Raw genomic sequence first — 27,010 nt, forward strand, 5'->3', positions numbered from 1 at the left:
CAGTTGCAACACACTTGAATGCAATAAGTTGCTTGTCATTGTTTTGTCACGATGGCATCACCATGAGGTTGTTAGGAACCCTCCAGGACACGCAGGACATCGGCCCCTCCAGGCCCTCCAGGCCCTCCAGGCCCCCCAGGCCCTCCAGGCCCCGACTGGAGCACCCTTGCTCTATAACCCGGAAGGATGGACGAACGTCGTCGACTCAGCCGACCTGAAACCCGGATTCTCTCCGGGCGGCGGTGGGAAACCCACCGGCACAGGTCCCGCCTCCTCGCAGCCATGAAGTCGTCGTCGCCGCGGCGAGATGCGAGACCCACGGCTGTCTCCTGAGGCCCGAGACGCTTTGTGCTCATTATATGGGTCAGGAGCCGAGGGAGGGCCGGCGCCCTTTAATCAATGAACACGATGACACGGGGGTTTAAGTCAACACTGCTGTTCAATAGAGCATACGGTCGCAACCGAAGAAACCAAAACAAAGAAACCAGATGAAGATAAGAAGTCCAGGAGGTGCAGAAGCAGGTGGACGGTCCTGTACAGTGTGTGTGTGTGTGTGTGTGTGTGTGTGTGTGTGTGTGTGCGTGTGTGTGTGTGTGTGTGTGTGTGTTCTCTTGCTTTCATTTAGTTCCTATACTGTAATTACACGGATGAGACTTGGTGCAAGACTCTTTCCCTCCAGTGCGCGTGCGTTCGTTCTCTCTCTCTCTCTCTCTCTCTCTCTCTCTCTCTCTCTCTCTCTCTCTCTCTCTCTCTCTCTCTCTCTCTCTCTCTCTCTCTCTCTCTCTCTCTCTCTCTCTCTCTCTCTCTCTCTCTCTCTCTCTCTCTCTCTCTCTCTCTCTCTCTCTCTCTGATTTCATGTATAATTACTTGCATAATTATACTTCCCTCCATGCTACTGTTTCAGGAGGTCTGTTTCTGTGTCTGTCTCGCCTGTCTTTCCCTTGAACGCTCCCCCCCCCCCCCCCCCCCCCCCCCCCCCACCACAACCACCACCATACCCCCCTTTTCGCCGGGCACCGCCACTCGTCGTGTCACTTCCCTTTGTCTCGTCTCCGTCTGAGGCGTGCGGGCCCGTTCTAATACCGGGGATACAGCGGCGCCGATACAAGGAGCAACACCCGGTGGTTTACTCTGCCACGCTGGATCATTAATTATTCATTCGAGACGTCTCCAACTTTAAAGAGCCCGAAGGTGTGTCATCCGGGGAAAGAAAAAACAAAATGCCCGATTATTTTCTTGTTCCGGTTCTCCTACTCGAAGCTCGGTGAACGAGACGGTACGAGCTTCTGGAGGCTCACCGGCGCAGCCGGTAGATACAATTAGTTTGATTCTACTTGATTCCAAACCCCCCTCCAATAAAAAACAAAACAAAACAACAAGAACCTCTTTCACGTGTCAATCAGCAGGGAAGCGCGGAGAAACTCTCTGGCAGGTTAACTTGACAATCAGGATCTCCTCTCGCCACCGAGTCATTTGCTCCTCAACAGGGTTCAAAATGTGAAGCTTTGTGCCGCACTGCAGGTCTGGTGTGCAACCAGTCGTGGCCTAGTTTTCCAGGTATCTGGAGGATTTCCCTGCGCTTCATCTGGGCACGTTACGCCCTCACCCCGTTTCAACTCGGCCCACCATTGTGCTGAGAAGTGCTGAGTGTTTCGGGACACGTGCCAGGAGTTGGGATTAGGCTGGCACAGTTTGGGAGGATTCTCAGGGGGGTTTTTTTTGGGGGGGGTGGGGGGGGGGGGGTGGGGGGGGGGGTTAGGTTCAGCGGGTGGGATGCAGTTTCTACTTAATGACCTGCCACTCTCGACTCACACCTGAGACCTTAGCGATGGTCAGTCGAGGTCTTTGTCACTGAGCTCTTACCCCCTCTGCTGGACAGTCACGAGACCAGAACCGGGGGCAGCCTGCGGCGGGACGAGCGACCCAGAGTCAGAACCCTCCGGTGTTCAGCCTTCTGATCGGCCTGTCGCTCTTTCTCCTCCGCGAGGCACGGCGTGTGTGTGTGTGTGTGTGTGTGTGTGTGTGTGTGTGTGTGTGTGTGTGTGTGTGTGTGTGTGTGTGTGTGTGTGTGTGTGTGTGTGTGTGTGTGTGTGTGTGTGTGTGTGTGCGGGAGCGAGAGGGCCGGGGCCACCTGGGACTCCCGGTCTGGGCTGCGGCACATCGGCGAGGCTTTAATTTGGCGTGCGAGACGATCCGCGGCGGACTCTCCCAGCAGAGACGGTGCTGTGTTTGTTTTGCGGGTGTGTAAATTAGCGGTAATTCGTTTGCTCAGTAATGACGTGGGAGAGCTAATTAGGGCAGTGTTGATGGGTGCATTAATTAGTCTCTAGTGTGTGATGCTAATGAGACCCTGATTCAGGGCGTGTGCGTGCGTTTGCATGTGCACGGGTGTAAGCCATGTATCTGTAAAGGCCGACCACTATAGGTCACGCCATGAGGATCGTAGTAGGAGAGCATGTGGGAGGGAGTAAATAGAGCAAGAGCGTGTCTGTGAGTCAACATTGTGTGTGTGTGTGTGTGTGTGTGTGTGTGTGTGTGTGTGTGTGTGTGTGTGTGTGTGTGTGTGTGTGTGTGTGTGTGTGTGTGTGTGTGTGTGTGTGTGTGTGTGTGTGTGTGTGTGTGTGTGTGAAAAGCAGCTATATATGTATATATGAACCTCTTTAATCCTGGTTACTCCATGATGTCGATGATGCCTGGCCGAGTATCGATCCCTCCATTGAACCATCACACGGGCCAAGACGGGTCTACACACACACATACTCACACACACACCAGTGAAGCCACGGCAGATGTGTGTGTGTGTGTGCAGTCAGTCACCCTGCGGTAGTTTCGGCGCTGCAGTCGCATCACAATCGTAAATTCATAGCGGCAGCCTATAAAGATGTCCAGGACACAAAACAGACAACACAGGGAGCCGTAATGGATGAAAGGCTGTTTTATAAGTGTGTTCAGTGACAGGTCCACTTCACAGTTAAGAAGGATCCATCCGTGTGTGTGTGTGTGTGTGTGTGTGTGTGTGTGTGTGTGTGTGTGTGTGTGTGTGTGTGTGTGTGTGTGTGTGTGTGTGTGTGTGTGTGTGTGCGTGTGTGTGTGTGGTCACAGCAGGGCAGCGCTACTACTCTACTGCCAGGCTCCTCTCAGGCGGGAGGTGACGAGGTGAAGGAATTAACGGCGTAACACTGATGTGGCGTTCATCATCAGAGCAGCATTGAAAGGCAAGCGCATGGAAAAGAAAGAGGTGGGGGGGGGGGGAGGGGCTTCAGAGCCCCACCAGTGATCTGTTCTACTCATATTTATTCAGGAGTACACAATCCATTACGATTCCTGTTTGACTCTGCTGTCGTTCATTTCTTCTCCTCCTCGCCTTCTTTTGGAGGAACTGTGGACGGAGAGGGAAAAAGAAAAAAAAAGAAAAAAGACATTTAACAAAGTGCCGACGCGACGGGGCGCGTACGTTTAAACAAGAGTTCAGCAGAAAGCGTCGCGGAGATGAAGATCTGTCTGATGAAAAACTGAACATGGAAGATTTCAACCTTGTTAGGAAGAATATTAAGTACGAAACTAACATCGTTATTTATATCAAAACCTTATGGACAGGTGTCAAACTGAACGGTAATCACACAAAGTTTTAAGATTTCTAAAAAGGTTTGTCTCCGTCTCATTTTGCCGAAATGGACATCGTTTTCAAAACGTTGAAACATAAACCCAAAACTTTTCAAGAACGCAAAAACGGTGCATTTTCACTCAAAATGCTGTCGTATAGACGAGACCTAAATACTCAGCCGGCGCTTTTGTCCGTCTTCTGTGTTCGCTACCGTGCGATTTGTTCTTTTTTCAGGGTTGCAGAGTAATACCACAGATGACCTGTGGGGGCAGTGTTGAGCAGTACAGCTCATGTGCCACCCAGAGAAAAGAACAAAGAAAACTGCGAAAACTCAAAATCTTACCAAGTTTATTAGTCTTGGTTTTACTCAAAATGTCTCGTTCCACTTGATTTAAGTTAAATTCGCCTAAAAACTAAAGGTTTCAGCAAAATAGAGGGACTAAGACAAAACATCTAGAATAATTTGCAAAGTCAATTAATCTTGAAATGATCTAGTTTTGAGTTGTATTTCTCAAACAAACTAGTTTATTTTACATTTCAAACATTTTTAAACCTGAGGTGTCGTTTGGTTGGGAAAGTCTGGATTTTAGCACTTGTGGGTTAATCTAAGAAAAGTACTGCTAAAATAGAGCTCAAAATAAATTCTCCCTGCTCATTTTAAAATCTCAATATTGTAAATATCACGTCTTATTTCAAGAAATTTTAACGAGACAATTTTCACTTCTTCTATTGACAGATTTTTTTTCCACTTATTTCAATGTAAAAGTACCTTGACGTGTTTTTTTGTTTTTGTTTTTTTTATTATCCTTGTTTTTAAAGGGCCATTTTTTTCCAGTGAAGACGAAATAAATAAAGATCCCTTGGAGGAGAGAGCGTAAGACTGTCTGGGGATTTTGACAGGAGCAGATACAACAAGCTTAACTAAATTCACATGGTCTCTCGTCTTTAATTCAACATCTCTGCACGACTGGTGCATCGTCGACTAGTTTGGATCAAACGGGGGTCGTTACGTTCCCGTCGGCGTACCGTGGATCTCCAGCTTGCACTCCACCACGTCCTCCCCGAGAGCGTTGACGGCCCGGCACGAGTATCTGCCGCTGTCGAACATGCCCGCCTTCCGGATGTTCAGAGTCAGAACGCCCTGGTTGTTCTGCATCAGGAACTTGGGGTCCTCGTTGATGACCATGTTGTTCTTCAGCCACAGGATCTTCGGCTGCGGGTGGAAGAGGCAGGGAGGGAGGGAGGGAGGGAGGGAGGGAGGGAGGGAGGAGGTGAAATCAGGTCAACGTTTCCACTTGACAAATCTTCACCGATTTGTTGGGATAGAAACAAAAAAAAAAGAAAGAAAAAAGAAGAAGAGAAGTGTGTTGAAAGACTTCTCCCTGCTCCACCTCTTGTTCTCGCTCCAGACATAAAAATACTGCAAAGGCATGAAAAACCCTCTGCCTGTGCTGCGCTCACCGTTTGACACGGGAAGACGTGTACGCTCGCTCGGGAAACAACACAAAGCGTGAAATCTGTGGCGTAACCTTGCAGCGCCGCTACCGGGGGCCGGTGGAGTGTGAGCGGGGAGCAGATACAGTCCCAGCAAGTTTTATAAAGACTTTTGTTTTGTTTTTACTGTATTTTGCAAAAATTTACATGAAAACTTTGAAGGCTTTAAGATTAATTCGACTGAGTTGGCAATATTTATAATCCATGTGTGTGTGTGTGTGACTGCATAGTGTGTTTTGGAGGTAAAACAACAACACACACACCTTGGGGTTGCCGCGTACTGCGCAGCTGATGGCCGTGGTGTAGCCCGCAGTCACACTCCTGTTCAACAGGGGAGCTATAAACTTCGGGGAGCTGCTCATGTCCTTGTCCGGGAAGGGTGGAGGATTGTAGATCAAACCTGTGGAGACAGATCCCATTTCAGGCAGGATCGCGGCGTCTCTGGGTAAACGATGTCAAACCAGCCTGAGCGTGGCACAAAATCAGGAAACGAACTCTCCGCGAGCGCAAAAGGACACCGCGGCGGGGCTAACTGAGCTAAAGCTACTTCGCTCAGAGTTCGGAGGAATTGTCTCTGAGCTGGACCGTGGTGGATAATTAAATATCAGACATTTAAGAGACTGGATAAATGTAATCAGGCACTTGTTTGGACACCTGCTGACACACACACGCTGTAGTTCCTGCTTTTCTTTTTTCAGGAGCATGAAGCCAGAAGAAGAATACCAAATGCCTTTCATGTATTAATAATTGATATGCAACCTTTTTACCCATGAATGAGTTAAGAGGAAGTGTTGTACTTTCTAGAGGATCAAGTGAAAAAAAAAAAAAAAAAGGTCTGCAAAGGTTTTGGAGAAATAATGATACACGGCATGTGCTTTTATTTTTAAGTAACGCCGGTTATTATTTAAGTGAAACACCACCTTTCAGTGAGGGGGGCACCAGAGAGTTTCAAATTTACAGGTTAGGGGGAAGTGTTTGCCTGCAAGATTTTGGATTTTTTTTAAAACTTGAAATGAAATGAAGGTAATTTCTTCTTTTGTTTTGGAGATTTATGCGGTTTTAAAGCGAAAACGAAATACTTTCGTTCTATTTTGGGTGTTTGTTTAGACGACAACTGTGCTCGGAGCCACAGAAATACAACTTTTTGGAAACGGCTCGCAAGCAGTTCCCAAGGTGGAACTTTATGAAAACGCGCCGACTCCATCTCCATGGAAACGGGTGAAAACACAACTTTTCTGGAAACGCTGTTCGAGTTTGAGGTTCATAGCGTTTTGTTCTCGGTTTCTCGCTTTCATTACGTCGCCGTGTAAACACGAAACATTTCGTAAATGAGGATCAGACAAAATAACTACCGTAATGAGATTTACTATCTTGATTACACCGTTTATTATTGCGCCAAATTTTTACAGTTTTTTAAAGGTGAGCGGAGTTTCCACCTACGCCTTTTGCCTACAGACTCTTTTGTCTTTTCCCCTTTGACTTTGTGACCGATCACCTCCTCTCTACTTATTTTCTGGGTCTATTTATTTAGATTTATTCGATGTAATGCTTTGATATATTTATGAACCTCATGCACCAACGTGTCCAACTCCACACTTCTCATGACTCAGTGCTGCAGTCCGTCACTGCATGTTGACAACAAGCCTAATATATTTATTTGAACGCTCCTGTTTGGTTTGAGTAAATCACATTCAAAATGCAATATTGTTGGTTTGAATGTGGACTCAGACCCGATTGTTCAAATCTCAAGTCGCAGAATCCAGCCAGGAGTCTAAATAAAAAAAAAACTTAACTTAAAGTACAATAAATATACTTTAGAACTATCCATGGTCAATCACAAGAGTTACAGATTCTGCATAAAGATTTTTCAAGTAGCCATGTACAACAGGGATGAACAATATCTTTCAAATTTGCTGCGATTTTGATTTGAACATGTGAAATAGCCATACTGTAAAACACTGAATATTTGAGCTCAATATGGGATATTGTTCCAGCCCTGGGAAAACCCATATCCAACAATTTGGCTGTTCTGTGTCACACTATTAAAGTTGCATTTGTCCCAAGAATGAAGTGCTTATTTGGTAACCGCTGCTTTGGGATTGTTCGGCCTCCAAACGTCCGCACTGCATCCTGAATTATGTCGATTAGCAGATTGCCCTTTGAGTTATCGTGTCAGGAAAATGACTTTTTGTCCCATCTGGAGGTCAGGTGGGCGCAACCATCAACATCCCCCCCCCCATACCCCCCCTTCAGTTTTTATGGCCCGGGCCGCTGCCTGGAACGCGGAGGAGATCGGCTGGTGGACTGCCCAATGTTCTGGTAGAGTAAGCAAATGCAACAACACAGAAGCAGTCGCAGCATTTGGCTGGTGGCAGGTGTTCGTTTTCCCAGCCTGCTCGCTTCCGGAATCTGTCGCCAGCATTAAAATGCTATTCAACACTCTGTTGAAGAATATTTGCTATTCAGTGAAATCACAGTTAAATGTATTCTGATTTCATTAATCAAAACCAGCGTTTGTTTCCTATGATCACCAGCCGTGATGGCACAAGTGTCAGGACCCGTTTAAGTGAAAAAGCATCGTTTTCGCATTTTAGAAAAGTTTTGCATTTACACGGCAACGTTTTGAAAACGATTTCTGTTTACATGGAAATGGCAGAACAAGTCAAAAATGAAGTAGTTAGCCTGCAGGACCACTAGTGGCTGCTGTTGTTGTGGACATTCTGGTGGACAGGCGACCAAGTTGGATTGTTATTACGGCGACTGTCAAAATAAAACAGTGCCAGGAGAATATGGACTGGGAGTCAGGACACAATGGAGGAAACCTTCTTACTGTCCACTACTGAACATGTGCAGAAAAACTATTTACTACAGCCGTGGGGCAGGAGCAGCATTACCGCTTTCTGCATGGAGATGGAGCACAAGCGTTTTTGAAAAGTTACATTTCCCCCGTTTCCACGGAGATGGAGTTGGGAGTGTTTTCAGAAAGTTGCATTTTGAGTTGCTCCGAACACCACTGACGTGTGAACGGACACCCAAAACGCTAGGAAGGTTTTGCGTTTTCACATGAAAACATCGTATCAAAAGTGGCGCGATCACGCCGCAGGGCGATCACGCCGTGGCGCGCCACGCCGCAGGGCGATCACGCCGTGGCACGCCACGCTCTACGACGATTTGCTTACCTGTTTTACTGATGACGGCAGTGTTCTTGCTGATGCCGGAAAACTCGCTGAGGCCACAGATGTTCTGGCTGAACACTCGGAAGAAATACTCGTTCCCCATGACCAGGTCGGACACGGTGCAGCTGGGCCTGCGGCTGTGCTCATACACCGTGAACCACTCCTGGAGTGAGACGGACGGAGAGACAGAGTCAAGACGGACGGACGGAGACACCGAGAGGTTCAAAGAGGCTCGTGGCCGAGGTCGAGATGAAGCCTCCGACATGTAACAGTAAAGCGAGAGAAATCTGCAATGAGGCAACGGCGCTCAAAATCGACCACACAACTGATCGCAAACCGAAACACACTTTGACGCTGACCTTCGTCTTCTTGTCGGCCTTCTGAACGATGTAGCCGATAATCTCAGCGTTGCCGTCGTCTTTGGGCGGCTTCCACTCCACCGCGGCGTTGAAGCCCCACACATCCGTGACGTGCACGTCGGTGGGAGGACCGGGCTTGTCTGGTGGGGACGGGGAGACGAGACACAGCCGTGGGATTTCAGGCGGAACGAGACAAGTCTGCGGCGCTCGAGTGTCGCGAAAAATTGGGTTTCAATGACTCTCTTCCAGCCCTTGATGTAAATCCAGGCAAGAGGGTTTTTTTTTTTTTTCTTTGGGAGAGTTTGAGAGGCAGGAGGAAGGTACAAACAGATCTGGAGGAGGGAACTCCCGCAGAGAGGTTGAGAAAAAAATCAGCGGTGAAGATTTGACAGATTAGACAGATTAGAAAGATTGACGGATTAGATCAGCAGAAAGACAAAAGAATAGAAGGAAGGCGGCAATAGATGCGTACGTTTCGAGAAAAACTGCTGGCACAGACTTGACAAAGAAATAGTCTGCTTTGCCAGCCTGGATTACAGAGAAGAAGAATGCAGCGTGTTTATCATCGATCCCTCTGTGTGGCCTCCACAGCGCAGCGCAGGAAGACTGTACAACACACTCATATGTTTGTCATTAATCTTGCTCTTCCTCTGCGGAGTACAGTACGAGCCGTGAGCCCCGTTCCGTTTGCCCTCTTTAATCCTTCCCGCAGATCAAGCGGTGAGGCTGCGGCCCGATCGGAGCCTCTCATTAGCTCAACCTTCTCATCCCAGTAAGTGACAGAGTAGCCCCGCAAAAATCCCAGCCTAATCCGAGTCTACGCGCAAATAATCTCGGAGCGGAACCCCTCCGAATAAGCCGCCCAGAACCCTGACCCGGGGAGTCGAGCCGTAAGCTTGAGCAATGAGCTGGCGGCCGCAGTGGCAGTGCAGGAGCCGGGATTATGTGAGGCAGAGGAATGAGCACTTTGATGCTTTGCTACTTTGAGTCGCGGATCCCCGGGAGTATGAAATGAGGAATTATCATCAAATATGGAAAAAGAAACTCTTGACATGTCACAGATTTGAAGCCAGAGCCATCGTCTGCTCCCGAGCAGGTTAATAATCATAATCGCGTACCTCGACAAGTGTGAGCTCGCTAATACTAACGAGGCAACACGCGGCACGGAGGGCGCGGGAGTTATAACGGCGCGACGGTCGGCGACTGACCTACGACCTGGATGAAAATGTCGGCGCTGTCTGTGAGCTTCTCGATCTGAACAGACAGCGTGTACTTCCCGGAGTGGGCTCGCTCCGCAGTGCGGATGAAGAGGATGGTGTCCACCTCGCTGTTGCGGGTTCCCACCGATTTGTCGTCCAGCGGCGCGCCCTCCTTGAACCAGGTCACCACGGGGCGAGGCTTTCCCTGCGGTCAGGAGAATCGGTCGACACGTCAATGCATCGTTCATCTGACACACAACAATAATTCACCCGTGATTGACAAGGGTGACTATTAAAGGTGGAGTTCACAAATGCTCGATAACCGACACGTGTGTGGGAAGGTATTTTCATGTGATCCATGATCGTCTGTTTATTCTGAGAGACATTATAGATATGTGTGACACACATGCACTGCAGGAGGAAACACAGAAGGGAATTGTCAGAATCGCTCGGTCCAGATGTGACCGACGTATGTTCCCATGTCAACACAGGAAGAGAGTGTGAATGACATGTTTATGTTGGGTGGACCCCGTGAGAAGATCCACATGTGGAGGGGGAGCTTTGCTCATGAGGCTTTTCATTTCATTGTAGTTCAAACTTTTAGGCGGGAACTCGGGTGGATCAATCGGTTTCAGTGGATTGGCTTTATTTACGACTTCCACAAATAAAAAAGCATGATTGTTTAGTCATTTCTGTGTGCCTGCCTCTTTAAGAAGCAAGGCGCACAGATTACTATCCTTGGTGGCTGTATTTTTTTCCTTCTTCTTCATTTTCGGCTCGTCACTAGTCCCAAGCGGTTTGGAGCACGTACACATAAAAACATGCAGAAAATTTGGAAATAGTGTGTTATGACTGTTTCGGCAAAATTTTCTCCCCCCCCCAAAAATGTTTTGGGGATTTTGCCGAAAATGGGAGAATGTACGCAAAAAGCACAACATAACAAGAAGAAAATTCGGTTTGCGGACTTTGATGAAAAACACAAAATGGAGGGATAACACTCAACAGCGAGCGGCAAACACACACAATTTCATCTGGAATGTTCTAGTTTGTGACTTTAATTGTCTGTGTCAATTTTACTGGGTGTAACTTGTTTAGAGTTTGGCTTCGGCTCTCCTACGGTAAAAGGATGGATGGATGGTTTTTTTTGTTTAAAAAAAAAAAAAAAAACAGATTCAAATTCATCTCACGCTCTTGCGAGTGAACTATTTCGGGGACGTCTCTCAACTGTGGTTACATCTCATATATTCAGCGGTGTGAAGGGTCCAGTTCTCCGATAGGACGACAAACCAGTAGGGGGCTCCGCCGTCCCGGGAGAACGTCACGTAGCCACGTTCTCTGTCCCAGAACTTTCGTTTCATCTACTTCTTCAAAAGGAAGCGGAGCCACGGTTCACTTTCTTCCTGTCGATTCTTATTTACGACGATTCCTGCCCTCCTTTGCTACTTTTGGTTGGTTCTTTCTGCCGGTATCGTAATTTGCAGGCTGCTGTCAAATTCTGTAACACTCCCCGTGCCCTTTGAGCTCTTGCTCTCTCTGCTGCTACCGCTCTGATTTGCATTGTAGAAGAAGAAGAAGAAGAAAAAAGGCTCCGCCAGACTGCAGCCAAAGGGGGGGAATCTGACTGTTTGGGTAGCGCACCACAACAAAGTGGTTTTTTTTGGACATATTACAGAGAAGAGGGGCAATTGATGTTAAACTCAAGAATCCACAGTTGAATTGCAGTGTAACGCAGCTGAGCTTAAACTTTGAATAAACCACCGCAGGATTCACTTGAAGCGAGTCTGCAGTGACCTGCTTTACCAGGAGCTTCCATCCGAACTCAAAGTGTTCATCTCAAACTCCGAAGTTTAGTTCTCATCTGGCTTTGCTCAGCTGATGCAAATATCTATAAAGGAAATGAAAAAATAAAAGCCAGACTTGGACTAACCTGGAAGGGGATGACCAGGTTCACCTTGTCTCCCACGATCACAATAAGTTTGGTTCTCAGATGGCGAGGCAGGCGGATCTTTGGATTCTCTGGGTGGAGGACGCAGGAGAAGAAGGAGATAAGTCAAATTTGTTAAAGAGTGGGAGGTGTGGAGGAGGAGGAGGAGGAGGAGGAGGAGGAGGAGGAGGAGGAGAGATCTCCGAACTGCTGAGCATGTGCGGCTTTTATCTTATGCTTATTTGTGTGTGTGTGTGTGTGTGTGTGTGTGTGTGTGTGTGTGTGTGTGTGTGTGTGTGTGTGTGTGTGTGTGTGTGTGTGTGTGTGTGTGTGTGTGTGTGTGTGTGTGCACTGGAGATATGAATTATTTAGGAAGGAAAAAACACAGTGGAGTTCCTCTTTCTTAGATGTACAGCGTGCGGTTATAAAAAATGAAAAGGAATCCATGAGGTTTATTGTAAAAAACAGATAAGACCCAAAGGTGAGGCTGATAATTACAGGTATTTTTCCTCAAACTGAACTGCTGTTGAACATAATTACCAGAGTGCTGGGTGGGATTGGGGGGGGTATAAAATGAATAGATGCATTTATTGTGATTAACCATGCTGTGGTTCAATACTGGCTTTCTGTGTTAAGAGTTAATCTAACATGTTTGACAAGATCTTCCAGATAGAGTTGGAGGATTAATATTATTAGTTATTATTATGAATAATTTGTACCAGACGTCTCAAAACATACACAAATTCATCTATCCATAACTATCTATATCTATCTATCTATACCTGTATACATGCACACACACACACACAGATACAGTGGTTCAACGTGTGTGACAAGGCGGAGGTAGAGGGATGGATGCTGGTCACTGACCTAGGAGCTCCTTGATGGTGACGGCCTGGCTGAGAGTCGCAGGCAGGCTGCGACCGGCGACGTTGACCGCGATCACTCTGAAGAGCATCTTGTCCCCCATGGTGAGGCCCGTCACCTTGTAGTGGTTGCCCTCCTCCAGTTTGGCGTTGGCCTGTACCCACTGATCGGCTGGTGTTCGAGGCAAATCAGGAAAAAAATTAATTATAAATGAAAAAACAGGAACAATCCGGAGATTTCCAGATGAATCTGAGGAGCCCTTCTGGAATGAGTAATGAATACTGTTTGCTCTTCTTGTGGAGGCCACTCCTGTCAAACCAAAGCTTGTAAAAAAGAGCGTAATAAAACGCTGAGGGACGGAGAAATACTACCCCGTAGATATGCAGTCGTGAAACTAATGCAGGTAGCTAACGACCTGCTCTTTGGGTCATAAATTCAGGCGGATATGCTAACAATAGACCTTTTCCACAGTGGACATTTTGACTTGTCACATTAGGGATTGCGCCGGGCGGATTAATGACGGCTGCGTTCCACTTAGAGGAGGTCCAGGGTTTTGTGTACGCTGGGTCATCACTTACTGCGACACTTCAGGAGACGGGAGGCGTCATTAATTTTAACTGTGCAAATCAAAACCCGCTATTAAAAGGTCGCCGCATATATTTGGAGGGGAACTTTATCGCAATATGTTTTTAGTTTTAGGAAAGCCGAACGTCCAAAGTGTCAAATACTTTTTAACGATGAATCACAGTGCACATTAAAAGATGCTGTGGTGTATCTTTTTGTCACCATTGTACATATAGTATAACATATATACTGCACGTATACATCTCCCAGTCTCGGTTAGGGAGGCTGATAAAATCTCTACTTTAAAGGTGAGAATCAAGACTTTTCTCGATAATAGAGCCTACAGTTAGAGCTGGTTCAGGCCACCCTGGACCATTTTTTAATGAAGCTGCTTTAGGTTTAGAATGCTACATTGAGCTTATCTCTTTCGCTCTCTTTCTCTCTCGGATGGATTAAAGGTCTCTTGGTATGTGTGTTACGTGGATGGCGCATCCTTTAATCCCCTTCTCACGGCACGATTAAGTCATACATCCTGCATCCACACTCAAAAGTCTCTTTTTGAACAACTTGAGTGGCTCAGAAGTCTGACAGACTCGTGGCAGCTGCATAAAAAAAAAAATAAAAAAAAAAAAAAGAAAGCTCCAAAAACAAAGAGAGTAATTCTACAGTGTGAACATCATCACTTGAAAAGGATCCTGTGACAGTACCAGTCTATGAAGCCTTCACAATAAGATGTTCTAACACCGATAATTACAGCTAACAAACCCAAAGCAATGCATCATTATCAAGAGGAACACATTGTGCATGTATTTACTTCCTTCTTTGCAGTATTCAATGATGTAGCCGTCGATGCCGCCCGCCCCGATCTTCTCCGGAGGACGCCACTTGAGCGTACAGGTGGTGTCCGTCACTTCATCCACCACGAGGCGGGTGGGCTCGCTGGTGGGGGCTGCGGGAGGAGGGACACCGAGTGTGAACGGGAAGGGAGGGAAGGTTAAGCCGCCTCGTTGGAGCCCGATATGTAACAACGACCCCAAATGTTATAAAATATAATGTAACAAACTCTGAAATGTAATAACTGATCGATAACGTAACAAGACGCTGAGCCTGAAACTTTAAATTATGGGTGTAGTGTAATAATTTTATTACACCAAAAAGTGAGTCACTGATTTATGGTTTGGACTTGAACTGCTTCAATTTGAATAACACTGAAACAATGAGATTTAAAACTTTGGAGTATTTGTTTATATGTATATACAGTGTATGGTATTCATGTATGACTGCTGTTGTCATTTATAGTGTTCCGTTCTCCATAATCTACGTCTCCAATAATCAATACAAAATAAACATTAAACGTTTTGAGATCACATTTAAATTCTTCTTAAATCTTTATACATTATTGGCCAGTTATTACATTTTGGGTTCTGTTACATTATATTTGATAACATTTTGGGTCATTGTGACATATCGGGCTCTAACGAGCCTCAGGACGAGCCCCGTGTGAAAAGCCTCCGCTGACGGCGACGTACCGATGGGCATGAAGGGCTGCGATGTGGCGCTGGGCTCGGAGACGCCGATGGTGTTGACCGCGAACACCCTCATCTCGTACGCCACGCCCTCGATCATCTTCTTAGTCTCGTACGTGGTCGACTCGTACGGTTCAAAGTTGAGCTTGGTCCATCGGGCCGAGCCAACCTTCTTCCTCTCCATCAGGTACCCTGCAGGACGCAACGTCATCAAAGACGGCTCGGCCCGGTGTGACGTGACGTTGCAGGGAGGATTCTAAACTGCTGTTCTTCCCCCCAGAGGGGGCGAGACATCAGATGTACCTTTAATGGGGAGGCCGCCGACGAAGGCAGGGGCGTCCCATGTGATCGTGCCACAGTCCTCGCCAACTGATGAGCATCTGACGTTCTCAGGAGGGCCGGGCGCATCTGCACAGGCAGGTTATGAAATGAGAGTGTGTCAGAAAACACACATTATTCGCTCAGTGCGAAGTCTAAACTGTCTCTAACCCAGTGGCGTGCGAGCTCTACGACTCCACGGGACAGTTTCACCCCCATTACAACAAATTAAACTCACAAAACTACAAATTGAAGAAGCCACGGCTTACACACATACAGTGCAAAACTAGAGTTTGTTATATTTATGAAAGAACGTAATTGTAGAGCCACGCGTACCTCTTTTTTTCAGTTTCTAGCCGTTCCAGCAAAAAACATTAAAAGATGATGAGAATATCATTATGTATAAGCGTACTGTGGAATACATTAGAAGCTGAAGTATACATACATGCCTAATTCTGTCCCGCAGACACGCGTGGAAAACCAATAAAATATGAACGCACAGCCTGAAAGCTTAAAATGAGAAAGTGTGTAATCTTTTTTGAATTCATCCCCAGTTAGTTTAAAAGAGAACTGGGCTCAGAAATTAACTTTATTTAAAGGTACAGTACGTAAGCTTTATGTACACCGTTATCCTCTGGGCGGCAGTAGTGAGTCGTTTCTCCACACAGTTTCCAATATTTTCTGTAAAAAAACTGAGCCAATATTTACAGTATCTGAGTCTGTTACGGTTGCTTCTTCTGTTCTTTTACTGAAGAAACAAAGTGTCGTGGAGTGACTCGCTACACCATCTTGTGGTGGCATGTGGTATTACAAGACTGACTGTAGTGGAACGAGCTGGTTCGCCTGTTGGCAACCATTTGTGGATTATTGTAAGACTTGTTTTTGATAATAATAAGAAATAAAGTGTCTTGAAAAGTCTGTCAAGACACTACCTTATATTAGAAAAAAATGAAATCTAGAAATGCACAAAATAATCATTACAAACGATAAAACAGAAGAAAGATACAACGTGGAATATAGTCTAATTAGGCAATATTGGTCAAATCCAACTTCATAAAGGAACTGAAGTGGCTTTTTTTTTTTAACAGTTTGGCACATGTATCTTTAAATTAAATTACATAAAAATTCTTTGAAATATTGTATATTTGAATTAAAAGATCAACAACTACATACAACTACAAATACCCTCATGGCCTCCATTAATAACGTTGACCATGTTTCTAAACTAAGCAAAACATTTGTGTTTGTCACATTAGTTCTCGCTTTGTGCAGTACTTTGAATGACACCGTGTCTGTATGGCAGAATGGTAATAAGTCTTATACCAGTGGAAAACCTAATAACAGCGCTACGTTTGTGAGCAGAAATGCATTTGTGTGATGAGCAGCACAGCATAGCTGGAAATAAAGAGTGACAACAAAGAAAGTCTTCAGAAAATGCTACTGAAAGTGAAAAGAAGTGGATCTCAGCTCAGGGATCTGCAGCAGCAGAAAGAAGCGCAAAAGGGAGCGGAAGAAAAAAAAAAAAAAAAGTGAAAATGAGAGAACAGCTACTGACCCACGACCTTGATAAACATATCAATTCTGTCCTCGCCCACAGAGTTGGTGACGACTAGGGAGTAGGGTCCCTCGTCTCGTAGCTCCGCCCCGTCGATCACGAAGCTGCTCAGGGTCTTCATGTTCTCCACGCGGACTCGTCCCTCCTCGCCCACCGCCTGCCAGGACGGAGCGGGAGACGGAGACAGACAGACAGAACAAAAGGCAACGCTGAAGAGGATTGGTGTCGCACGACGGCAGCCGCCAACAATGACAGGTGATTCAACCCTCCCACTGCGTTTCATTCTTCTGCGGCGGCGCTCGGTGACTAACAGCTGGACGCCGCGACTGACGCACAGGCAGAACAAGCGTCTGACGTTTTTCGACTGAGGACTCTTCCCTCAGCTTTCTTACTTGGTCTTTCTTCATCCAGCACACCGTGGGCGCCGGCTCGCCTGTGACCTCCACGTCGAGTCGGAGTTTGTTTCCGGCCACCACCATGATGACGTTGTCTTTGTCCATGCAGCTGGTGTCCATGTGGATTTTGGGAGGCTCTTACATCGTGACCACGAGAGGAGAAGGAGGAGGGTAGAAAGTGACCGTTAAGGTTAGCTGGTGTCTTTCTTTAATCCTGCGTTTGTTAAAAGATGAACATCGAACTGATTGATGACTTTTATGCAAATATTTGATTTCTGAGGTAATTAGTAAATATTAAGACAGGAGTGTCAAAAAAAGTTCCACGAAAGGCTCTGATACGACCAAACCACCAAGCAAATTGGAAAAAGGACTAAGAAAATGTTGATTTTTTTTTTTTTTAAACACATTTTTTTGTAAAAACAACTACAGGAGAGGCTTATTGGACATTTCACTGTATTTTGCACCAGAAGGTTTTTCTTAAATCTGGTTTTATGTTGAGATTCAAGTAATTTTCTGTACGAATTATCCAGTTTCGCAAAAATATAGACGTTTTCACCACATGTACTCTGTGCCAAACGTTTAGAGTTTAAATTCAAAGGTTGTTATGGCACTTTTGTACTTGTTCGGCCCACTCAAGATTAAAAGACTAAAATGTGTTTGACACCCGTGTTTTAGTTCCCAGTGCCTGGAATAACTTTTTTAAAGTGTATTCTGTTACACTATGAAATGTAAAAGTTACATTTATTCATTCTTGAAGTTTTGATAAAGAATAAAAACATTTGTAAGGCTGCTGTGCCGCTCAGTGACAAACGTCTGAGCAGTTACTATTTCACTAAGCTCCTGTAAACTGGAGGAGGCGCCTCACGACTGATAGACACTAAGTCTGTTCTCCTTGAGAATCTTTTTTTATCCACAGTACCTGCGATTTGGATGAATTACTTCGTTGGCATAGTAACTTTGCAACTTTCTACAGTAACTTTTAACTATAACCACATCCAGTAACTTGCCCACCACTAATTAAGTTATACAAAGCATTAGGAGAGTAAAGTAAATTCTATTCCAAGAGCAATGTAATGAAATAAAAGACAGACGCGAAACACTCCCAGACATCAGTAATGGTAAAAAACTGGTTGTACGCTGGTTTCTTTCCAGCTCAATAGCACTTATCTGCACATCCCATTACTTCCACACACACGTACTTCAATTAGTGCCCATTGACAGACGTGGATTCCATTGGTGGCTTTGCACGCCAATTTCAAGCGCATTAAACCAATCGCCATTTAACAGAATGTGAAATGCATGAAATATTTACTTTATGCCGCCGAGCAGGAGACCTAAATGTGTTTTCAATCCAAGAGCTTGTGTCATCACACACACAGTGAGCCATTTTCTCAGGCCATTAAAGACTTGGCATTGCGTGTACAGCCAGCCAGAGAATATCCATCTTGACTCTTCTGCATTACATTGCATTACAACTACTTTGGCATTGCTCTGCGGCCAGTACGGGCCACTTGCATATGAAAAAGAGACGCGTGAATTAGGAATTATACCGCACAGTTGGCACAGTTGCTCAATGAGCCAGTAAACATTCTTTCAGCTGATCTTACATGCTTTATTCCAGTACAATACAGCAAAGCCCCAAATTTCTCTTAGCAGAGCGATTTCCCAGTCAGCAGATCTATTTGAGTCGCCAATGTTTTTAAGTGATTACCACATGTGGCCACAGGGGGTGCTGTTCTGCTTGCACAGTATTATTATTTTCATCTTTCTTTTTGAGGACGAAGAGTACGAGTATAAACCTTTAGCTACTTATAACGAGTACCGATATCAGTAGTTAATAAACACCAAAGCTGAACCTGGATCACCACCTTTACACAGATTTAACCAAACTTGTGAATTTAATAATCACAAAAATATTCTTACCTTCTATAGGAATAACTTCAACTATGACCTCTGTGGAAAGAAAACATAACATTTAGTCCAATAGCTCTCAGATTGTATGTAAACGTCTTTGTTTTGAGTTGTGCGTCACTCTCACCGATAAAGTTGAGTTTTGCAGAAAGAGTAACTGGGTATTTGTCGGGGACGAAGGTGTAGTCTCCATCGTCCGAAGGTACCACATCATCAATCGTGAGCTTGTGAACCCTAGTGGGATGTTACCAGATGTCACCACGGAGACAACGCCGGTGATGACACCATAAATACACAAATGACAGTTTCCCCAGTTGATAGAGAGATTACTGACAGGCACTTTTAATCTCTGCAATCAAAATACTGTTTCCATGGAGAAGGGAAACCAGTGGCGGTTGGTGATCGGATGCTATACTGGTGATCGAAGGAATGAGAGAGAGAGAGAGACTAACGAGTGAAACAAAGTGAAATGGAACGAAAACAAGAGCGCAAAAAAACCTCAGTGGTTGTCCTGTAAAAAGGAGCGTGAACGACAGGTCTGCAACCAACTGTGCTTGGAAATACTTCAAAATATTAAATGCTGAGGCTTTGCTGTCAAATAGAGCCTCAAACTGAACAGAGGTTCAATCAGCTCTTTGCTGCCACATTTAAATCAGAAAAAAACTCTGAATTTAACCTTTTTTCAACACGAGTTATCAGTGAAATGGTATCGGGAATGCAACAGTTTATTATATCGATTCACATCTTTCCCCTTCAATCCAGCCTTCGCTCTTCACCTCCATCATTAACCATTGGCTGCTCTTGTCTTTTCCAGGTTTTGGTAGATACTGACCACCATGTGTGTGTGTGTGTGTGTGTGTGTGTGTGTGTGTGTGTGTGTGTGTGTGTGTGTGTGTGTGTGTGTGTGTGTGTGTGTGTGTTTAAATGTGTGTAACTGTCCATGCTGGTTATGATAGAGGGTGTGCAGAAGCAGCTTCCCGGCGCTCCGAAGGGACAAAAATACCTTCCGATGTGTGAGATTTTGATGCGATCGCTGGGCAGGACTTCCACGCCATCCTTGTACCATTTGCCGGTCACATTCTCATCAGACACTTCACACTTGAACACGGCTTGCTCTCCCGCCTCCGCAGAGACGTCATTCAAGTTCTGTAGGATCTCCAGCTCCTTATCTGCAGCACACAAACAAGGGATCGGTAAAATACACTGGCGTACTGACATTTGTGTATCCGTCGGATTTTGACCAGGCCGCGGATACACTGAACACACAGTTTAGATCTCTTTGCGTTGTGTGGTTACACTCGTGGGGGAGTTCCCTGATCGAGATAAGAACTGAAAATAAATGTAGTCAGGATTACTTCTTGTTTGCAAAAGCAGTTTGACACTGACATTAAATTTGCAAACACACATTTTAAAGGTATCCTGCTGGACACAACTCAGAACCGCTCACCAGTCCATCGCCGGGCACAAAAGTGCAATTTATAAAGAGTCTATGCATCTTCTCGTTTGTCCTGGTAGGAGGCACATCAATGGAAACTGAAGCAGGTCAACTGGATTTGGTCACATGACTTCATCAGTTCATGCTGTTCTCTGGACCGGCATCGGTTCTGCGATTTAATTATTCATTTCAGAAAGGTTTTGAAAACGATGTTCATTTACACTGAAAATTGTGTAGTTTTCATGTTGGGCCATCAGTAGGTGCTGTTGTTTGTTTTTGAAATGAAACCACATTAGCAGAGAGAGCAATATGTTATAAAATTCCTAGTAAAACCTCAGGAGACCAAATTCTGAAGGATCAAACTGAGAGTAAGTGAAAAGTTTCAAAAGGTATTTTGATAAAGTCTTTCGGCAAGAGGAGACAAGTCACTTTCTCTCTGTCAATCCAGTGTGCAAGCAGTGATAACTTTTGGTTCCTCCCTCCAAAAATATTTACCGTAATTTCCAGACTATAAGCCGCTAGTTTTTTCACCCTGCGGCTTAAACAACCGGCTGATTTATGGATTTTCCCGGGTTAACGAGCTTCATGCCACAGATACATGGGTGATGCGTTCAAGTGCATCACGTAACTCTAACCTCTCTTTTTTTTCTTTTTAAATTTGGTGGGTGCGGCTTATACTCAGGTGCGCTCAATAGTCTGGAAATTACGGTAGTTTGGGCCCTCCCTCGAAGCACCTTCAATCCAACACCAAACAAACCGGCTTTTAAAAAACAAGTCAAAAGGTTTTTTTATTAGAATCCATACAAACTACTAACAAAATTGTGTTGCATAGTTTATATTTATTAAATTTCTTTTCTAGTATTTTTTATGATTAATCGATCTGTGATAACTTACGTTGGGATCTATATATACATTTGTGAAATAAAATTTTGTGCAATAGATTTTGTATAGGTAGAAGTTGTATTTATCCATTTATTCAAAATTTATACTGTACGTTTGTATAATTTTGTGTTTTTATTTTATTTTATTATTTTTTAAAAATTTTGTATTTTGTGAGAACATAATACAATCATGCTTACTTTCAGACAGGCTTACTTTCTTACATAGATGTACTTCTGCCACTCACAATTAATTTTGTGTTTTTAATTGTTCATTATTTCATATTTTTTATGTTTTTTTTTAAATTATTATCTATTTTATTTTATTTATTTTCTTATGAAGACCACCATGGAAATAAGTGTTCTTTATGACTTTTTTTTTTTTGTGTCATCCTCATTTTTTTTTTACATGTCATCAAAAAGATTAATATATATTTGTATGTTTTATTTTGTATGCACATGTAGAAAATCCAAATAAATTAATTCTTTAAAGGGCAGAACCTGTGAAGATTGAACAACTTCATCTTTAATTAGCTGCGATACCAAAAAGACATTTTCACGCTAAGCACCTGATTCACAGCCCGGCACGCCCGGCCTGTCTGTCTACCCTGCTCTGTGCGCTCCCACCCTTCAGCCGAGGGGGGAGGACAGTCGTCTTCTCACACCATAATCAATTTGGGAGAGCGGCTGGCCTCGCACGTCTGCGGTGAGTAAATGCGGCACGCTATCTGAGGCCTCGTATCAATTAGCATGACGGATCGTGTGATGAACTGCAGATACAAGGGTTTAATGAAGTGATATTAATTATGACATGAGTAATGACTAATCTGTTGCTTTCCATGCTTGTCAGGATGGAAAACATCAACATGAGCTAAATTTTCTTAAAGTCACTCCACTGATGAGTCGCGTCTGGAAAACGTAGTAAATCTGCTCTTTTTCTCTTTTTTTTTTACTTTAAAAACAGTCCGAATAATTTTTTATCATTTCTCATGCACCATTTTGAAGTGGCACCGCTTCTTGCTTTTCATTTAATTTGGAATGAACCTGCTTGTAAGAGCAGAGCTGCAAATAAATAATGACTCCGCTGCACGGTGGAGCAGTGATTAGCTCTCTCACCTCGCAGCGAGATCGTCCCTGGTTCAAGTTCCTGTTTGGAAAGTTTGGTGCACATTTGGAAATGATCTTTAGTGCAAAAAACTGAGTTTCCACCACGTCGTCTGGCGCCGTCGCACTAGAGCCTGGTCTCGAGTTTTCAAGATGTTGGTCTGGTCATGATCTCAGGATGCTCTGGTCTTGGTCTCGACTCAGACTCGGGTCAGGTGGTCTTGACTACAACACTTACCGATACATCCGAGCTTAAATGTACTTGTTTGTTCGCAACTGAGAGCTTGAACAATGTATAAAAGATTGAAACGAGATTGAAAATATACGTGATTTTGATCTCAGGGCGTGTTGTAATTAGCACTCTGGTGTTAGCACTCAACATCACTGTGTGAAACACTGAGCAGGGAGTGTCTCCATGGCAACAGACGCTGATCTCCTTTGATTGTCTCCCTTCCCATCATTTTTTTTCGCAGTTTTGGGGGATTTATTCAGAAACGGTTAGCCGTTAACGTCCCAAAATCTAATCGATTTATCCTTGGATGACGACAAATCATTGCTGAAGATTTCATGCAGTTCAGGTTCATAGTTTTGGCGAAAAGTTGGCAAAATACATACATACATACAAACCAATAAATACACGTAGACAAAAACATAACCTTCTGGCCCAACTTTTATTGGCGAAGGTAAAAACAGCACCCACTAGTGGCCTGGCAGGCCAACAACACCGTTTTCAACGTTTCTGCCCTTTTCAGGTAAACGGACATTGTTTTCAAAATGATTCTTTCTTGAATCAAAAACGCAAAAGTTTTGGCTTCACTAAATGTGTGCCCCGTGATGAACTGGTGTGGGCGCTCAGCCTGCACTCATAGCCGGCTGTGTTGGTGGTATAGGTAATGTGTGAAATGATAACGGCTCAAACAGAAGATTTCGGTACCTTCAACTTCCAGATGTGCCTGCGACTCCCCGCCATTGGTTATGGCGTAGTACATTCCAATATCATCTTTAGTGGCTTCGTTTATGATCAGAACGTGCCTCATCCCATCCTTTTTGAACCGGTACCTTGAGCCTGCCATCTCTTTATTCAGCTCAACTCCATCTTTCATCCTGCGGAGGGAAAACACACACACACACACACACACACACACACACACACACACACACACACACACACACACACACACACACACACACACACACACACACACACACACACACACACACACACACACACACACACACACACATCAGCGTCACTTCAAGAGCTGCTGATTGACACATGTGTTTTACATGGCTGGAGCTTTCAGAGATCACAAGGTTCTGGCTGCAAACAGTGCAGGAGGTGAGCCTTTCTTCAAGTACACTTACTGCATTGTAAAAATAGCTCTGAGCGAGAGAGAGAGAGAGAGAGAGAGAGAGAGAGCGAGCGAGAGAGAGAGCGAGAGAGAGACAGCTTCCCACTGTAACTGATGCATTGTAATGCAGCTGCAATTTTTCACAGGAGAAAGAAGGAAAAAAGAATCTTCTGTCACACTCATGTCATTTAAGTCTGAATATGTAGAAACTTGTAAGCGAATTCACCGACTAAGGCTGAGAGAAAGTGCTTCTCCAACAAAGACATTCTTCCCGTTAACAGCCCATCCAGGTTTCCAAGGCTTATATAAGATTGGGTTGTTGTTTACTGTAACAATACAAAAGACGAAACATTGTCTTAGCACATTTTGTCAGGCAGAGAGGAATTTTCGCCACAATGCAAAATACAAGCCACCGGCTGGCCAGGGTTATTTGCATATAAAGCTTTGTTTTTTTTTAATTTTCTCAGTTTTTCAGGTGTTATGTAAAGATCTGCTGAGCCAAAAACTAGACTGTAAAGTCCATCGCCTTCTTGCTGAGAAGAGATAAGAAGACTGTCACATTCTAAAGTGACTCTTGTAAACTCCTGGGGGAGAGAAAACATGAAAATGAGGATAAACAGTTTGGGAAAACTGAAGAAATTTACATCACATTCAGTGACAACTTTCCTGCTGGCGAATTGCATCTTTCTCATGCATCACCATCTTTCCTGGATGTCAGAATCTGTAGGAAAAAAAAAATTGTTTCCACCTCCAACATTGCTATAGCTTGACGATAACGAGCTCGCTGCAGGATTTTCACACCTTTGCGTTCAAGCAGCACTTTTGGGACCAGATCAAACCGTCTGGAAAATTATATGCAATTACACCAGCTGCTGGTTTGGGGGCGCTCTCGCCTGAAAAACACACTGACCAGAGACGAAGTACGGAAGAAACACGGCTTTAGCCCGTGGTGGCTAGGCTAATTAGCTCACGGCTGATAGATAGCCATGAACAACCACGATATATAGTCTTTAGACCAGATATCAATGAGCGCCTTTCTCACTACTTCTTCCTCACTACTACAGAAGAGAACTTAAAGAGTTAAGACCAAGTCCTTGAAATTGTGGTCTTGAGAACTCCAACACTAACAAAGCCTCCAACTGTACTTTAGATTACTTGCTCGCTGCACTTTCCTCTCTCAGGAGCAGCTTTGTTGCCAAAAACTCACGAAAAACCTGCAATTGAAGCGCCTCAAACACGACCACAGTCGACTCACCAGGAGCATCTTGTTAGTCTGCAACACCACGAACACTACTCCACCATAAAAGTTACTAATTAGGAACGTCTTCTCGCAGTTGTATCACATACTTAGTTGTGAGAATCTGCAGTACGTACCATGTAAGACACTCCCAACAATGCTTTAGCCTAAAAACTTCCTTTACGAGCAGCATTTGTTGTTTATGCTGAAATCAGCAGAACATCCCAATTACAACATTTCTGCTGCCAAAAGAGTTGACGTAGTAAACAGTAGCATCTTCCTGGATTCCAGTATCTACCCCAACATTAAAATCCTTGCGTTTTGACCCATTTCCACGGAGACGAGGCGTTTTCAAAGAGCTCCACCTTGGAATCGGTTTCCAAAATGTTGCTTTTTTTGTGGCTCTGAGCACCGTTGTCATGTAAGCGGACCCTTAAAACGCAACACGGGCCTTCTGTTTCACTTGAAAATGTTGTAGTGCCTTAGTAGATCAGGCCAGTCCTCGTTCACAAACGTTCAGGTCTTTTTGTTGGCAGTAGGATTCCAGCAGTTGGTGGAGCAACGCTACAAAATAAAGGTTAAATGGTGTAATGATTAGTCTAATCTGAACTTAATGGTCCAGATGGATCTTTGCTGGACTGAACCTCCATTTTCTACCTTGCTGATATTTAAAAAAAAAAAAAAAAAGCTGCAGCCTTTGCTGAGTGTTTTTAATCATTAAATCTAGCACTTTTCTTTGGAGTGAGAAACGAAGAGCATTTATCTCTTCCTTACAGTGACATTAGCCATCATCATCTGACAAACCGACGGCTATTAGTGTTTCAAACCAGCTTCCAAATCCATTGTCTCAGCGGAGTGCTTATCCATTATACGAAGGTATTTGTGCGCTGGAAGCGAACAATCGGCAAGTTCTGCCCCTCGCACTAATGAATTTCAATTTTTTAATTCATAACTATACCGGAGCGAGCCAAAGGACGCATTAGCTCACCATCTGACGCTGGCTCCTTCCTCAGACACCTCCACTTCAAACTCCACCTTCTCGCCCTCCACGGTGGTGGTGTCGGTCAGCGGCTTGGTGATGGTGATCGGAGGCTCTGAACACAGACAGAAAGCTCAGAGTCAGACTTCCTTTCAGACGGCAGAGATATGCTGAGTCATTAAAGACCTGAACGGCTGCGTTAATGTAAACCACCAGAGGAACACTGAACAGGGACACGAGCGGGGCAAAAAAATGGATAGCAGATTGAATGGTACTAAAATACTGGGTAAGATAAAAATAATACAATTTCTATAGAGTGTAAACTGACTTCATGGACAATGACAAGGTTTTTCATCATTTGGAGGCAATCGCAGGCCTAATTTTAACTTCTGATTGACATGAAACCCAGAAACGGTCCAGACTTTCATCTGAGGCAACAACTTTTCTTCAGTTTGTAACTAAAACTCAACCAGATCGGTAGAGCGCAGACCCTCAATATACTAGAGTATGTATACGCCACTTCTGAAAGCGAACAATACAACAATGTGCTCCCTATGGAAGCCAGCTATATAGGTGGAAGGTACCTCGGGTCTCCTGAGGTTTTGGGAGTCACATTGTAGAACTGCATGCTTTCTTGATGCCCTGCTGGCCTCGGCTATTTGTCATCTGTCTGCTTCCAGGCCCCTCCGGACGTCGGAATCCTCTCAGCAGGCGAGACCACAAACTACCTGAACCATTGAATTTCAACTCCAGGCGTTGTAATGACTTTAGTTGGAATCGGGTTTTGGGCACAATAAAGCGGCGGCGTGCGTTTCCCCTCAGGAACAAATCGAGAAAGGTGGCGGGAGAGGTTAGACCGTTTAGGGTTAAAAATAATCACTGAAGTTACAATTTTATGCCGAGGAAATAGATTGTAAGAAATAAAGAGAGATCAAAAAAACGATAAATGTACATTACCAACGAGTTTCATGATTATGGCATCCCACTATTGTAATGGCGGCGAATTACTTCACGGCATATGCAACCTTGACGCAGAACTTTGTAGAGGCTCCACGCTGCCCTATGTGTAATGAAGTGGTAGTAGTACTGTATACAAAACGATCGCAGCGTACGGGCGGAAGGCTTTGCTAATG

The 27,010-nt window shown here is 44.6% G+C and overlaps 1 protein-coding gene across 3 annotated transcripts in view; it reads right to left on the reverse strand.

Moving 5' to 3' along the window:
- Positions 1-2,913: 2,913 nt before the first annotated feature.
- mybpc2a (myosin binding protein Ca) overlaps positions 2,914-27,010 on the reverse strand; it is a 71,012-nt gene continuing 46,915 nt past the window's right edge. For all 3 annotated transcript variants that reach the window (XM_080487439.1, XM_080487441.1, XM_080487440.1), the window contains 18 exons: positions 25,887-25,992; positions 23,244-23,413; positions 19,896-20,061; positions 19,020-19,126; positions 18,905-18,934; positions 16,979-17,118; positions 16,587-16,743; positions 15,017-15,121; positions 14,717-14,905; positions 14,002-14,136; positions 12,627-12,794; positions 11,760-11,848; positions 9,842-10,037; positions 8,634-8,773; positions 8,278-8,437; positions 5,362-5,498; positions 4,631-4,817; positions 2,914-3,379 (listed from right to left, as the gene is read on the reverse strand). In XM_080487439.1, the coding sequence (XP_080343565.1) occupies positions 3,345-3,379; positions 4,631-4,817; positions 5,362-5,498; positions 8,278-8,437; positions 8,634-8,773; positions 9,842-10,037; positions 11,760-11,848; positions 12,627-12,794; positions 14,002-14,136; positions 14,717-14,905; positions 15,017-15,121; positions 16,587-16,743; positions 16,979-17,118; positions 18,905-18,934; positions 19,020-19,126; positions 19,896-20,061; positions 23,244-23,413; positions 25,887-25,992 (2,417 nt within the window). In that variant the 3' untranslated portion in view covers positions 2,914-3,344. The remainder of the gene's footprint in view (positions 3,380-4,630; positions 4,818-5,361; positions 5,499-8,277; positions 8,438-8,633; positions 8,774-9,841; positions 10,038-11,759; positions 11,849-12,626; positions 12,795-14,001; positions 14,137-14,716; positions 14,906-15,016; positions 15,122-16,586; positions 16,744-16,978; positions 17,119-18,904; positions 18,935-19,019; positions 19,127-19,895; positions 20,062-23,243; positions 23,414-25,886; positions 25,993-27,010) is intronic.

Source organism: Lipophrys pholis, assembly GCF_963383615.2.
Source record: "Lipophrys pholis genome assembly, chromosome: 19".
Lineage (NCBI taxonomy): Eukaryota > Metazoa > Chordata > Actinopteri > Blenniiformes > Blenniidae > Lipophrys > Lipophrys pholis.